This window comes from Antrostomus carolinensis, unplaced genomic scaffold (assembly GCF_000700745.2).
Source record: "Antrostomus carolinensis isolate BGI_N321 unplaced genomic scaffold, ASM70074v2 scaffold491, whole genome shotgun sequence".
Classification (NCBI taxonomy): Eukaryota; Metazoa; Chordata; class Aves; order Caprimulgiformes; family Caprimulgidae; genus Antrostomus; species Antrostomus carolinensis.
Genome location: NW_010293219.1, coordinates 1 through 15,850, shown reverse-complemented (window position 1 = coordinate 15,850; position 15,850 = coordinate 1). Strand labels below are relative to the sequence as shown.

Genomic DNA, 15,850 nt, shown 5'->3' with positions numbered 1-15,850 from the left:
AAGAGTGTTTCTGATGGGTAGAGCAATAAATTTCAAGCAGGACCCTTCCACAACTATACAAGTATCCATAGAGCCACTCACTTACTGTCCCCCTCCCCAGCAGGAAGACCAAAAACGAGAAGACTCATGGGTCAACATAGAGACAGTTTAATCAGTGATGCAAAGACAGTCACTCATCACCTCCCATGAGCAGACTGATGCCCAGACAATCTTGCAGTGACAGTCAGCTTGGAAGACAAAACCCCCGGTGTTATTGCTAAGCACAAAGTCATATGGCATGGAATATCCCTTTGGTTAGCTGGGGCCAGCTGTCCCAGTGTGTCTCCTCCCAACCTCTTGCTCACCCCCAGCCTACTCACTGGGGGATGCAGAGTGAGAAATGGAGAGAGCCTCGACACTGTGCAACCACTGCCCAGCAATTGTCAAAACATCGGTGTGTTATCAATGCTCTTTTAATCACAAATCCAAAGCACAGCACTATATGGGCTGCTCTTGAGAAAGTTAACTTCATCCAAGCCCAGTACATCTTGATAACAGGAATTTCAGATTTAAAAACCCTTTGCATAAGACAACAATAAATTAGGTACTACCTAAGGATATGTATACAAGTATTCCCTAAGCAGAAAATGATGCGCTGGTTAGAAAAGTGGGATTATGGCATTACTTGTACTAGTCTCGGTACATGAAAGCATTGCTTGACAGACAGCTGTGGGGAAAAACAATCAATCAGCAAAGTGACACAGTAGATGTGTATAGGCAAGTTGCCAAGAAGCAGTGGAGAAGTCAAAGGAAAAGGAAAAGTAAAGGAGAGTAGTCAGCTTTAACCACACAGAACAGGCAGCTCAGCTGCTCTAGATGCAAGGAACTGACACCAGAATATAGTAATACGTGGTTAAAAAGTCTGGGGTTTTTTTCTTGGGAGGAGAGGTGACAGAAAGGTTTTTCTTGTTTTCCTTTTTTAAAGAAGGGTAGTATCAAGCTTTCAGGGAGAGTGTCTGACAGAGAGCTGTGCTGTACTGGCACTAGTTTCCTTCCAAGAACACCAAGGACAGGAGCTGCTTTAAATCAATTTTCTTTGAAATGGATTTGCTCCAAGTGATTTTGTGTTTCAAGGACTCTGTCTGATAAGAGGTCATGGCTGCAATTGCTTTTGGAGGAAAGGAAATGGCAGGTGTCAGAGGTAATCATGTCTGATCACCACAGACACCAGTCATGGGGCTGCTCCAAACTGCAATAGACCTGCCATGGCAATGACAGGTTGAGCACATACCAGGGAGACCAGGATGGTGAAGGATACATTAGTTTTGTGACAGCAATGAGGGCACCATCCAGTAACCCACAGCTGCAAGTTTCACTAGATTTAGCTTCTTTTCTTCTTTTTTTTATTGTCCCTACTAGTGTAAGAACAACACTGCAAGCTGTTTAGGATCATAAATAGGAACACTGCAGTATGCTGACCTTTGGGATCACAGCAAATTAAAAGTGAATATAAGGAAAACATGAGGAACATACTTGCTATTCCCCTGAACAAGTCAGCTAATTAGTTCAGAGAAAAGGGAAAAGCAGCTAGTGGAGACTAAAAATTGCTGCTGACGATGGCTGGCCAGGAAGCAGCTTTGGGTTTTCCATCATCAGCCAGCTTTGTAAGGACCGTGAATGCTGTCCACCTGCTCAGCCACAGTGAGCAGACCCAGCTGAGTCACAAGACCAGCTCACATCCAATACCTGGTATAGTTCTTTTTTGTGAAAAGATTTGATGTTGCCTAGTGCAGGAAAGGTCAAAAGCATTGAAAAATAAGAGGGAAGAGTTCTCTTACTGCTAGCTCATAGGACCGAGAACCCCCAAGTCCTGGTTTTGTCCCTCAGGTATGGTGTTGTTTTCCAAGGAACACAACTCCATTCTCTCTACAACCTGAAATTCCCAAGTGCTGAGTGCACAGCTCGCTCCCAAAGCTACCGACAGCTCTGCTGACCCAGATGTTCTGTGAGCAGCACTTAAATGGAGAACAAAGTTATCAGTAGTGGAGAGATGCATAGTGCAACAACAGCACACCACCTCTCTCTCCTAGGTGATGCTCAAAACAAGAGGCAATACGGGCTCTTTCCCCCAGCCAAAACATCTTTTCTATTTAATGGGCCAGGAATAATGATAACACCTACCACTAATATAGTGTACTTTGTAATGCAGTCAACTGATAAACACTGTTCCCAAATTCATATATATTAATCACACTCTCAAGAAGTTTATACATACACATACATAGACACACATACACATAAAACACATGGACATATATATACATACATATAAAACTGCTGGCATGCTCTCTCTCTCCGAATCTGGGAGAAGTGTAAAGCAAATACAAACAGTAGTTTCATGTTATTTGCAGTGAAGTCTTTTATTCAGGCTCTACCCATTCAGATCCCTTCTCATTTTCCTCCACACATTGCCCCTTGACATTTGCAGAAATCAGTCATCGTTGTGAAGGAAAAGACAGACTGGCAAAGATTTCAAGCAGCAGAAGCTACAGCAGCAGACAGGCACTGTAGGCAAGAGGAACACAGATAAGGCTCCTCACAGTGTTTTTCAGCTTCAGCGCAGATGGAGACCAAACAAGATCATTTTAGTCCAGAGCATTATACACATTCAGAAGAAAGTGAGGGGTGGAGGGGACTCACTGAATTTCCCTTAAGGAAACTGAATTACTAGTTGTGGAGAGTCTAATACCCAGGACCTCAGGCTCTCCTCTTGCACTTTGAATTTCTGTTTTCTTAGAAGCAAGGAGCTAATTACTGCTAGTGAAACCAAAGACAGCATTCCAGAAATTATCTGCCCTGCAGACACAAAAGACCACAACTTTGTATTAGGAATAAACTATTCCCATCGCTGTGTATCTATCGCTCACACCCCATTCATTCTGTCTCTGTAGACATCTGTAGAGTTTCTTGTGTTTTGACACATGAAATTTGGAGTCAGGTTAAGAAAACAAAACAAAACAAAAAAAAAAAACAAACAACCAACCACCACTTTGTCAATAAATCAATTCTCAGTAAGGTCTGTCTTTTAAATTTTATTTTTGTGAGAATAAACGTTTACTGGCCTCATATCATCCACCATACCTGAGTGACTTTACTCCTCTGTTCCCTGTTCTTCATGGGAAAACACACCCGACTGCCTCATCATTCCCTGCATACAGGAGTACGTTGTCACTGGCTGTAAATGGAAGAGGGAAAAAAAACCACAAACCAAGCAGTTGAACACTTGTGTGTATAAGCCCTTCATTAGGTTTCTTGCACTTCAACACACACTTGAAGAAAATCTTTCATTACATTTTAAGGATTTCTTAATTATGACATACCATCTTACAAAACTAATTATTTCAATTGACTAAAAAAAAACTCCAAAAACCAACCTAATTTAGTTTGCAGGGTGTTTCAGCTATTCACCTCAAAGATAAATGCACCTGAAGCGCTAAAGCTCACCTGCGGTCTAGGAATTCCAGGGCACAGCCACTGCCGGTTTTGAGCAGTTTTGCCTCCGTTGTCTAACTCAACTCACAATACTCCAAACTCCAAATTGCTGCTGACTGGGAGAGTATATTTGTGAGTCATCATTACTGCTTATCCAGAACCAATACCTTTCCCAGGCATCCTCTGCTAGGTGAACATTTTACCTGGCCTACGCAGTCAGTCCCTGTCACGTAGGACAGCCATAACTGCATTTCAGTGCTATTTACAGTTCATATTAAAAGTTTTGGAGTATGTACACACCAAGGCTGCTGATGTCTATCCAGGCTGCCTGGAACAGCAAGGCTTCAAACTAAATCTAGTAATAAACTCAACCCTCCTTGCTTCCTCAGGCACTTAATATTCCAGCTGACTGGCAGGTAACTGGGAAGAACAGACAGTTTATGCCTCATCCTTTCCCTTGACCCCAGTCTCTGTTCACCGGGGAGGTTGAGCTGCACTTTCTTCTCTTCCTTACCTCCTCTCACAAGATGAAAACCTTACACCACATCTTTCACAAAACACTGGCTAGCACAGAAGTTTTCTTACACTGCAGCTTCCCATGACTGGGATATAGCAGTTATCAAAGATACCACCTGTGGTGATAGTCTCTGTCAGGCAAAGAGGTTAATCAGGCAGACTGACATCATGTCTTTACACCACGAACAAATTGTACATATATTTGCTAGTAAAAGCAGAACTGTTGTTAGACTATAAAAAAGAACCTCCTCCCCCCCAAAAAAAACCCCAACCAAACAAACCAGAAACAAAACAAAATTCCATTCATTGTTCACTGTATGTACAGATATGTTGTTAGCTAATGTTGAACTATTGTTACTATACATGTTTTTTATCAGATCATCAGTGGTCAAACTAACCACCTCACGACAGCCACAAGCCAGTCAGAAGGGAATGATCTGGGTATGGTTCCTTTCGGACAATAATGATAGTATATTGGGACAAATGTGGACTCAAACACACGTCACCTTTTCCTAATTAGGATTACCACCAAATTTGACATAGGTGGACAGGCCACCTTTACTTAAACCAGAAAAGAAACATATCAAATTCATGTTTATTAAATAAGCATTGGTACATTGAGCCATGGGTTCTCTCCTAGAAAACAGTGGCAAATTCACTACCTCCTGCCTACAGTCCCCTGCACAGCTCAAAGCTGAGCTATTGCTTGATGCACATCCTACGTGGACCTTCTCTTTTGTTCTTATCAGCCTGATATTTAAAATTTAAATATTTTTTTAAATAGTACTATTAGCTTGCAACAAAGCCTTCATTAAATCCAGGGTTACTCTCTTATCTGCACAAGGTAAGAAGCTAGCTAGCTACTTGAAGTTAAGTGTTTATCTACTTGCTGCAGGGAGTTCTTCAAGAGGTTACTATACAGGCCTTCCCTATATGAAATATATCAGACCTATTAGTAATTTGAAATCAGCTTTTTTCCTCGGCTCCTTCAGTGCTTCATTTTTTACTTTTCTTTCAAATTGTTTAACACTGGAATTCTAGCATAAGAATTGTTTTAACCAAATCTGAATATGTCCACCAACTATATTAATATTACTTAGAATCCTATTGTCTGTTTTTTCCATGAAGGTCAATTATTTCACTGAAGTATCACAGTAGAAAGTGGTTTAATATACTAAACAGAAACTGTTCACTAGATAACACATTAAAAAATTTAAAATATGAGACACAATCTTTTTGAATACTTCTGGAATAAGATTTACCCTTAATGTCCACCAGAGCTGTCCTCCAGCACACTGGTCACAACATGCCACAAGTCCAACACTTAAGGTAGCTGTGGAATATGAGAACAGCTAATTTCTGAATTCCAAGGTTGGTAGCAGCTACACAATTCTTATAAAAAAGGCATCTGCTTTTACGATATCTCAAAGAAGTTAAAAAACTCTGCTTTGACAAAAACCCCACCAAAAGGCAGCAAGTCATCCAATACAAACTGCCATTAAAATTCCTGCTCCTTTGAAGTTCTTATCTGTAAGTTGTTTACACATTTTTCATGTTTTGCTTACTTGGTCAGAAATTTTGCTTGTATAGACTAATTTTAGTAAGCTTCCATTCTTACACATCTCTGGTTACTATTAATATTGCAACACAGTATGAGTAAGGAAGTTGTTTTATAAGGAGATACAAATTGTGTAGGAATACTGTGTCCAGTTCTGGGCCCCACAGTTCAAGAAGGACAGGGAACTGCTTGAGAGAGTCCAGCACAGAGCCACCAAGATGATTAAGGGAGTGGAGCATCTCCCTGATGAGGAAAGGCTGAGGGAGCTGGGTCTCTTTAGCTTGGAGAAGAGGAGACTGAGGGGTGACCTCATTAATGTTTATAAATATGTAAAGAGCAAATGTCAGGAGGATGGAGCCAGGCTCTTCTCAGTGATGTCCAGTGGTAGGACAAGGAGCAATGGGTGTGAGCTGGAACACAGGAGGTTCCGCTTAAATTTCAGAAGGAACTTCTTTACAGTGAGGGTGACAGAGCACTGGAACAGGCTGCCCAGGGAGGTTGTGGAGTCTCCTTCTCTGGAGACATTCAAGACCCGCCTGGACGCCTTCCTGTGTGATCTCATTTAGGTTCCTGCTCCAGCAGGGGATTGGACTAGATGATCTTTCGAGGTCCCTTCCAATCCCTGACATTCTGTGATTCTGTGATAGTTCCTACATCAGCTTCGGGCCTTTAAATTATCAACTACACACCAAATGGATTAACATTCCTTAGCTGCAACATACTTTGATTTAGGCAAAACAGTCTGAAGAACGATTAAAACATACACATAATTAAAAGGTCCTACGGCAGTCTATTATCTTGTTAATTAAAGCAATCTCCAAAGCCCTACTTAGTTTCAAGATCCTTAACACCAATCAGTCAATCACTAATTTTGTATGTTCATCAAGTGAAATAACAAGAAATAATGTTTCCAGACCCCCATCTTTGGAAAGGGGCATGCCTACCACCTATATATGCCATCCTGGTCACAGTCCATACTGTTCACGCTCCTCCCACCCTGTCTCTGACACCACACTCAACCCCTTACACACCACTGTTCCCAAAGGCAAATTTATTTTTTTCCATTTAGGAAGTATTTGGAATACAAAGCCATAAGCATTGCTGAAGTAACTTCAAGCAACTATCTTCTACTCTAAACATTGGTTTTTTAGCATTAAGAGTGATTTGGTACATTCTAAACAGTCTGGCCAGCAAATCTTTACTAAAAGACCATTTCCATTCATTTTTGGCAACATCAGGTCACTTTTTTTGTATTGATCCTCCCTCTGATTTAGAAAGAATTAGGCTGATATGTTTACGTTGGGGTTCTTTTTTAAATTAACTCCTTATGAACCTGAAACATTATAATTCCACACAGATGTAAAGGCAAATTAAAAAAGGCAAAAGCAAACCCACATGCTAGAAATTAATTATATTCTCTAAATTATTCAGTGCTTAACAAATCTATTCAAACTCTATTCTATTTCTGCAAATTCACTCAAAGCCATTGAAGAAAAGCAATTCCAAGCATACCCACAAGCCAAACTTAGCATGCTGGATTGACAGTACACAGTAATCGGTTGTGAGACCAACTAGGATTGAAAATAATACAGTATAAATTCACAGTGAGTTTAATTTCTGCTGGTTTTCTTTAGTACTGCCAAAAAACTTCTGAAATACACTACGCTAGTGTAAAGTTTCTTCATTTATCACCCTACCTAACTCAAAACCATATATGATTGACTGTAAGTTTCTCTACATTTCATACAATCCTTTTAAAGTCCTTAGTTCATGACTATATGAGTTCCCATTTTGAAATCCCACCAGAGACAAGCCTTCATTGTTTCCTGATAAAACTATACTATCCTCAGCCAAGAAAATAGCATTTTAAACAAAAAAAAAAAAAAAAACCAAACCCAATAGTAGTAGTAATTTAACATCATTTGGAAACTAAGTGGTAAATGTATCATCAGACAAGTCCCAAGTTCTATGTAATGCCAAAATCAACAGGTGACAAAAATGAGTGGTTAATACTAGATTTGTGTCCTGGTTTTCAAACCACAACAATTTGTTTACTAGAAGCTACATTTCCCTAAAAAAGCAACATTTTCCTCTGTAATTGTTTGTGCAGAGATCAGTTACAGCCACTCTAGCAAGACATTGTAGGTATGCTATCTGTCCAAGCTTTTCAACACGTTGTGAGTTCACATGTTTCTAATCACATAATGCAATTCAAGGAGGAAAAAAAATAACATATGTGCTATTGTAAATTTACTCCTAAAAATCTTTTAGCTTGCTAATTTAAATTATGGTTTAATCCATGAGTTTATGCAATTTATCAAAATGGTGACATACAAAGAAAGAGACAGTAGAAGCTTTGGGAGACATTTTATTAATGTACAATTTTATTAGCGATGTACAATAGACATTTTAATTCTCTATGTATTCCATCTCCTTGAAGTTTGGTAAATGCTTGTTCATATACAAAACTACACGATGCTTTTTTTGTAAGGACCAGAAATCGTGAAAATCTAAGTGCTACAGTATATTTTGTAGTGAATAAACACATTGTCCAGAAGAGTTACCAGCCACCTCAGTGAAGCACTTCTAAAAATGTTTCTGATCAAGTTCAGATGCAGCTGTTCATAAATAATGATTGGTTTGCTCACGTCCATTATACTGCTAAGTACAACGGTCTCCAATATAAAATACCGTTTCAATACATTTCTCCAGATGGACAACTAGATAATCTAGTCATATTTACTTTTAACCAAGGCTAATACAAATTTACAAGTAAAGTAACTTTAGAATTTATTCAGAATAATTATTTTTCAACCAGAAGCTTTACTTTGGACAATGCAGAAGTATATTGCAAGTGACATTCTGCAGCAGAAGCTGGAGGCTTGAGAACAACAACTAAGAAGGCCTAAATATCAGCAATACACGCTTTTACAAGAACTCTGACCATTCCGAATGGTAACATTAAAGACCAGGTACTTCAGTTTGTGCACCTGTCAAAGAATCAAAACCTCCACACAAAAAAAAGAAAAATATCCCACAGAACACAGTATTTCAGAGAACAAGTTAGACTCCGGCGTGGCAGTTCTCAGATCAAATTGGCAACTGAAATTTAACATCCACCTGAGCTTGTTTTGCTAAGTTTACTATTTCAGAAAGTTTCACCACCTGTAAAACAGAAAATAAAGCGTTAATTTCAAAACAATCCTAACTTGAGTGAGCTGGACCAACCTTTTTAAATAAAGTAATGCCAGAGAATCATCAGTAAGATCTTAAAGAAGGGGCCAACTATTATTTAGCCCAGTGCTTCTTAATCCCCTTCAAATGAAAGATGAGTCAAGTCTTTTGGAAAACATCTCAAACAGTAATACAATGTCTGGTTCTCATTTACAAACAAATATATTGATAAAATGCTACAAATTTTAAACTTCATATGCCACCTTGTTTTCTTGGGAGGTGTTGGGGCACTCACTCACAAGAGACTTTAGGTATCTAGAAGCTATTTCTCCTCTCAGTTTTTGTTGCAAGCATTTCTGGATCTTATTTTGATACCTTGTGGAGCCTCAGCTTCTCTTGCATAACTCAAAACCTTTATGAATTATTACCTGCTTAGAATCAAATATTATAACTAAGTAGTTTTGGGGTTTGGTTTTTTTTTTGGGGGGGAATATTCAAAACTAACTCTCCCCATCATACAGATTCCACCAGATGCCCTCTAATATTTTGCAGATCAAAAATTTTCATCTTCACTGTTGCTACACATTTGTAGTATGTTTTTCCTGCCTATATTACCTAACTTCAAAAGCACCTAAAATACTAGTTAGAATAATTGACAGACATCTGTTGAATATTTAGGTGAAAAAAAATACTTTTAACATCAGTGGTTATAATCACTGCTTTAAATGCTCAGCTTATTACTCTGACCTATCTTCATCCGCTCATGGGATCAACTTATATAAGCCCTGTTTAAGGAATTACCTATGGGCAATATACAAAACCAACTTAAACCTTTCAAAAAATGCTTCTACAGGTAATTTAAGATTACAAAAGTGATTTTAACTCGTATTTGCATGGCTCCATGATTCAGCAGAACTTTAGATGCATTATGTAGATGCAATATAGCTTGAAGACTCATATGTACTGCCAGGGAATACTTCCATTTACCTAATTAAAGCTTGATCAGCCTAGTAGGACTTAATACTATTCCTTAAAACAGAGGGCCACACTGTCAGGCTAAGCAAGTTCTTCCTCCAAGCAATCCACAGCTGCTTCTAGAGCTTCAACCCCAGGAAACAAAGCAAAACAAAACACATGGGGGGGTGGGGGGGGGAGAATCACAAACAACCTGTCTGAATACCTAATTACCTTATGAGGCAACAGGATGATCAGCTTTGTTTGTTTTTAATCATGCACACTGAAATGCAGTGCTCTATCAAAGAAAGTGTTACACTGCATTTTTCAGCTACCTCAATTTAAGTATTTTCTTTCAACTAATAAAGCTAAGCTCTTAGCCATTCCCCTACCAATGACAGTGACTGATCTGGTCATTTACCTGTTTTGTTGGGTTTTTTAAATCTATTCTTTAACCTGCTTTTCAGAGGAAGGGAAAAAAAGAAAAATAAAAGTCCCAAACACAGAAATTTCTGGGGTATAATAGCTTCTGACTACATAGTTCTTCTCCTTGCAAAATATGTACTTACTAATTTGTAAAACATTTGCTTCTGGCCCTGGTAACATCTGGTGCTGTGATTTATCCTAAGCTACCTTTAGTGGATTGAACAGAGTTTCAGCTTTTCAGTATTCTGCAACAGATGCCATGTTCTGAAAACAATATTCATAATCAGCAGTCTTACCATTTTTGCAGCTTCATCCAGGTCATCACATGCAAGGATTTTGAGGCCACTAGCCGTTATTAAAGCTTTGGCATCATCAACTCGTGTACCTTAAGAAACAGATAAAAATGCAGCTCTTACTGAACAGGAGACTACCTCTTCCAGAATATCCTTGCATTTTCTAAGAAGCCTGTTCTAAAAATAAGTTAGTGAATAAATCTAGAAGACAATTTTAGTGGTTATAAAAGCAGGAAATCTCTTTTTATTGACTTGCCAATCCTCACCATCCTTGTTTGCCTTATTTTTCCATAGGCTTCAGCTTATAGGCAACTTGCTATGCAATATATAAGCTCAAGAAAATTTGTCAATATGGACAGAAAAACAATTAACACGTACTGAAGCACACTCACCTTGCAACCGTACCACAATAGGTATTTTTAGGTCCAAATCCTTTACTGCCATAACAATGCCTTGTGCTATCACATCACATCGCATAATGCCACCAAAAATATTTACCAGAATAGCCAGTACCTAAAGAATCAGTGACAATATTCACATTAAAAATGGTCAGAGGCACATCAGATAAAAGCACCACTCAGTTGTTGTAGTATGTTTTTCCTGCCTATATTACCTCCTCAAGTGTAAAGGGGACTCTGGGGTAAAGACAGGGAACATTTCTGTTCTACAGAACGTCAGTAACACAAGTACAGTTCTATAAAGGCACATACAGCAGAACAGTTACTTCAGCAAAACCCTATTGCAAAAATGCCTATCCTAGGAGACCTCCTCATTGTCCTTCAATCCAGCATGAGCTGCAGGCAATAGCCATTTCTCTTATCACAGTGTGTATTCTGTGTAGCTACTTGAAAAGCCACACACTCATTTCTGTACAAAGCCCACACTGTACATTAGTTCAGAATATTCTGAGCATGATTAATAAAGAGAGCTGTTTGATTTTCTTCAACCAAATCAAACAGATGAAACTTCAGTAAAGTCCTTTAAGAACTTAATTTGTCAACTATTTATCTTTCCATTTCTAACATTATTCCAGCACAGGTACCTCCCACACTAGCATCTCCAAATACTGAAGAAGCCATGCTAAAGAACACAGAAAATGTACAAAAACTTGTACACAAGACACTGTTTATATAGATTACTTAAAAGCTTAGAGGTAAGCTATCTTATGTTTTATATGTTTTATTCAGGAAGACTAGTCTTTTCCTACTTAAGTGGTGGAAAGGAGGGGTAAAGAGACTGTGGTCAATGGTGAAAGATGGAATAAACTAGGAGAAAAATGGGTAGGTAGACTTGGAGGACAGAAAAAACTTAACAGAACAAAATATTCATGTGCAACTGGTTAATAAACAGTAGCCTGGCTCTCATTATCTTGCAATTAGACTACATTATCTGTGTGATAAGCTCCTGCTACTAATGGGTAGAAGTAACTTAGACTGGCACCCCAGAAGGCTGTTCCAAACAACCCCTGAACTGAACCCATAGTGCCAGTCAGAGTGCAGTCCATGACACCAGTGGGCTTTACTGCTGTTTGACTTGCAGCACCAGGAATCCCAGCTACAGTCACTGCTTTCTGATAAAATAGTGAGCAGCTGAAGGAAGGCAGAAAAGGAAAGATACATTAAGTTTGGTTAAACACTCTCTGCCCATGCATCAGCAGAGAACTGGTATTGCAAGAACTTGTCCCAAATCAACAACCCCCAGATTCTTCCTTGTTTTGTCTCCTCTTCTGTCTGGAATTCAGGTGCTCTGTACTTGTGTCCCTCATTTTTCCCTCAGTTTGCTGAAGGAACTTGAAGAAACAACAAGTCTTATGAGGAGCAGCTGAGGGAACTGGGATTGTTTAGCCTGGAGAAAAGGAGGACGGTACACTTTATTGCTCTCTACAACTACCTGAAAATAGGTTGTAGCGAGGAGGGTGTCAGTCTCTTCTCCCAAGCAACAGGACAAGATGAAAGTACCTCAGGTTGCACCAGGGGAGGTTTAGATTGGATATTAGGAAAAATTTCTTCACTGAAAAGGTTGTCAATCATTGGAACAGACTGCCCAGGGAAGTGGTGGAGTCACCAAAGGATGTGTAGATGTGGCACTTAGGGACATGGGTTTAGAGGTGGACTTGGCGGTGTTAGTTTAACGGCTGGACTTGATGATCTTAAAGGTCTTTTCCAATCTAAATGATTCTATGATTCTGTAATGCTCTTGGAGAGTGTGTCAGACCCTGCCTTTGTTAACAAAAATAATTCCAATGGGGAAGAGACTAAGCTCCTCTGTAACATCACTCACTATTTGTTTCTGACCTTTTTCAAAGATAAGCAAGTGGTGCATAAAATTCTGGTGCAAAAGTAGCGTACCATTACCAGGTTCTGCAAGTCGCTCCCACCTCTTTCAGTTAACTTTTTTTTTTTTTTTTCCCCCTTTTTAAAAAGTCTCAAACTGCCATTGAGTTCCCACTGGGACAATCACCTCTATGTAAACCATCAATCCAGTCCTTGCATTGTCTTTCTGGGATGGTAAAGCTCTTCCTCTAGTTTCAACCAATTTATTATTTTAAATAATATTCAAACACTTTGGATAACTTTCAATAGGATAAAACATTAATGCCCTTTAAAGCCCATTACAAAATTATTTTATCTTACATTACTCATAAAACCAACAACAAAACACCATCTGAATTCTAGTTTCTGTTTAAACAGCAGGTGGAGGGATTTCTGGAAAGATTCAAATACAGCTGTAACTTCAATGGTAGGACACAAAGCTGCCTACTCAGCGCACAGCCAAAGAACCTATTTTTAAAAAGGGGAAAAAATTTAAGGTTTTCAGGCCTTCTTCATTTGCACCAAGATTAAGTTACCATCTCCATTTTCTTCTCTTTTTAATTCTATGCTTATAAAAACATGTTTTCTGGAGAACATGCACTAAGCATTATTTTTCAAATCATAGCCTCTTTTACCACTGTGCAGGACCTTGATATGCCATCTCTTCCCTCACCTTTTTATCAGAGGTAATAAGCTTAAAGGCTTCTGTCACTTGCTGCACTGTGGCACCACCACCAACATCAAGGAAGTTTGCTGGAGTTCCGCCGTGAAGTTTAATTATATCCATTGTGGCCATAGCTAAACCAGCACCATTGACTATATGAGAACAAAGATAACATTTAGGAATTCAGTTTATACATCCATTAGGTCATTTAAAATGCATTACATAGAACATACCTAAGCAGCCTATGTTTCCATCTAATCCTATATAGTTGAGATCTGCTTTTGCAGCATCCCTGTCTCTTTGATCCTCCTGTGTCCAATCCTGCATATCAAAGATCTTCTTCTGACGATAGGCTGAATTACTGTCAAAGTTTATCTTTGCATCCATACACATAACTGAAAGAAAAAACAAAAAATAAATCATTTAATACCAGAATAATACCTCAACTGCTACATGATTATGTTAAAGCACATCAAGTCAAACTTAGCAGATAGCTCATGCAGTTCAAAAACTTTTTGCTGAAAAGACACGCTTATAGCACCACGTGTAAATACAAGATTTCCCCCTAGTTTGCCCACACAATCAGTTAAGTCCCTTTAGCAGCACAGAAAGGGCAGACAACTGTATTTCTTGAGACATTCTAAAACCAAAGAAGCTTACAACCAGCTGTTTGATAAATCTGGGCAAATTATGCTTCAGTAATTATGATAAAATTAATCTCTACAGAAGGTCTCTGTTTTGGTGGTTTTTTAATCCCTCTTAAGTTTTCTCCTTTTAGATTAAATATATAGTGGGTGTGTCTTCACTCACACAATGAAAAAACACCTGAGTTGGAAGAAAATGTCAGAAAAATACACACAAAAGTTTTACTTTGATATAGCAGATGATGTGGAAAACCTGAGTATTCTTTACATCAGAACTAAGTTTCTGTCTGTACAAATGTAAGACTTGATATCATCTGTGGTGAGAGGCAAAAATGAAAATTACAAGGCATGAGAAACAGACGGGAGAGACTGCTCCGAACTGCTCATTTAAACAATATTATTTAAAAAAAACAAAAACTGTAATTGTAAGCTTTGATGAAGGAACTACATTCATGTTTAAATTTAAACCTGTTGTACCCAAGTTCAAGTACAAATGCACTCCACAGATTATTTTTTTTGGTGAGAGAACTGGCCGTGATTGAATATTAACTGACTATTCTGCAACTGAATATGCTAAAAACCTTGTAAACACCAAGATATCACTTAAGCATCTATAGTCTTTCAATACACCAAGCTAAATCAGTCATTCTGATGCCTAAGTAGTAAAAGCAAGATATTTCTACAAGATGCTACTATTCTGGCTACCTTTTCAATACCAACTTTGAATACACAAGATGGTTCAAGTTTCAATTCATGAGTTTTGGAAAGACCTGATTTCCAGAAATGCCTTATGCTGGGTACCTAAACACTTGAGAGTGGAAGATGTGTTCTTTTTAAATAAAAAATTCAAAAGGAAGCTATTTAAACTTAAGATCCTACTCAGCAATTAAGAGCAGATATCTACTATGTTCAGATTCTCAAATTTATATGCTTTATTAAATTTGTTTTTCAACATACCATGTTAATGCTAAGTCCTCTTGATGTATTCATCTGAAGTTTTAGAAGTGCAAAGCAAATAACTTAGATTTACAAAAGTGTCAAGCTGTTACATGAAGAATATGAAAAAAAAACATTACCAACTCCTGATGCATCTTCCACCATAGGATTTATTTCTATCATGGTAGCATCATACTTCAGAAAGAGATTATATAATTTGATCATATTTTCAGCTGCTTCATCCACCAGATTAGAAGGAAATCCCATTTTTTGGGCAAGCTGAAAGTAAAAGATTGGTTATCAGTTAAGTGGTGTTTCAGGTTTGATTTAGTTACAAATTAGGAATGTCCCAGTTCAGCTATTATTTCAGTGTCAATTGAATTTGTAGATGTAGATCCTCTCCTGTCTTCCTGGAAAAATTAACTCTTGTGTTTGAAAATACTGCTCTCAACACAGAACACTGAACTTATCATAAAAAAGAGCTAGTAAAAAGTCATTATTATATCCCTTTACAAAGCTATACAAAAGCTAGATAAAGCACTGCCATGCAGAGTTGGATTTACATTGACTATCACCTAAAAATACTTAAACATCTAGTTAAACCTGTTTCAAAATGTCAAAAGGGTTTAAGACAACTCAGCAGGTTGAATGCATGCACACTTTACAAAATTTAGAAGCAACCCTCCCATCCTCACTAATGTGTACTCTTCCACATTAACAATTACCCTAACAGCTTGTTCCTTTTTTATGCCTTCTACTATATCAATGGGTTCCTTAATTATCGCATCAGGATTCTCTGCAGCAACATCTTCAATATTAACACCACCCTGAGAACTGCCTATCAGCACAGGACCCTGGAACAAAAAGGAAAAAAAAAACAGCATAAGTAATTTTATATTTAA

The 15,850-nt window shown here is 38.3% G+C and overlaps 1 protein-coding gene across 1 annotated transcript; it reads right to left on the bottom strand.

Annotated features, from left to right (window-relative positions):
• Positions 1-7,896: 7,896 nt before the first annotated feature.
• Positions 7,897-15,802, bottom strand: SUCLA2 (succinate-CoA ligase ADP-forming subunit beta; the record flags this gene model as incomplete). The annotated part of the gene is made up of 7 exons (XM_010177177.1): positions 7,897-8,710; positions 10,396-10,484; positions 10,785-10,905; positions 13,378-13,520; positions 13,602-13,763; positions 15,089-15,227; positions 15,674-15,802. Coding segments are annotated over 7 exons (858 nt in total), but the record flags the coding sequence as incomplete, so codon positions are not given.
• Between the last annotated feature and the right edge of the window lie 48 nt (positions 15,803-15,850).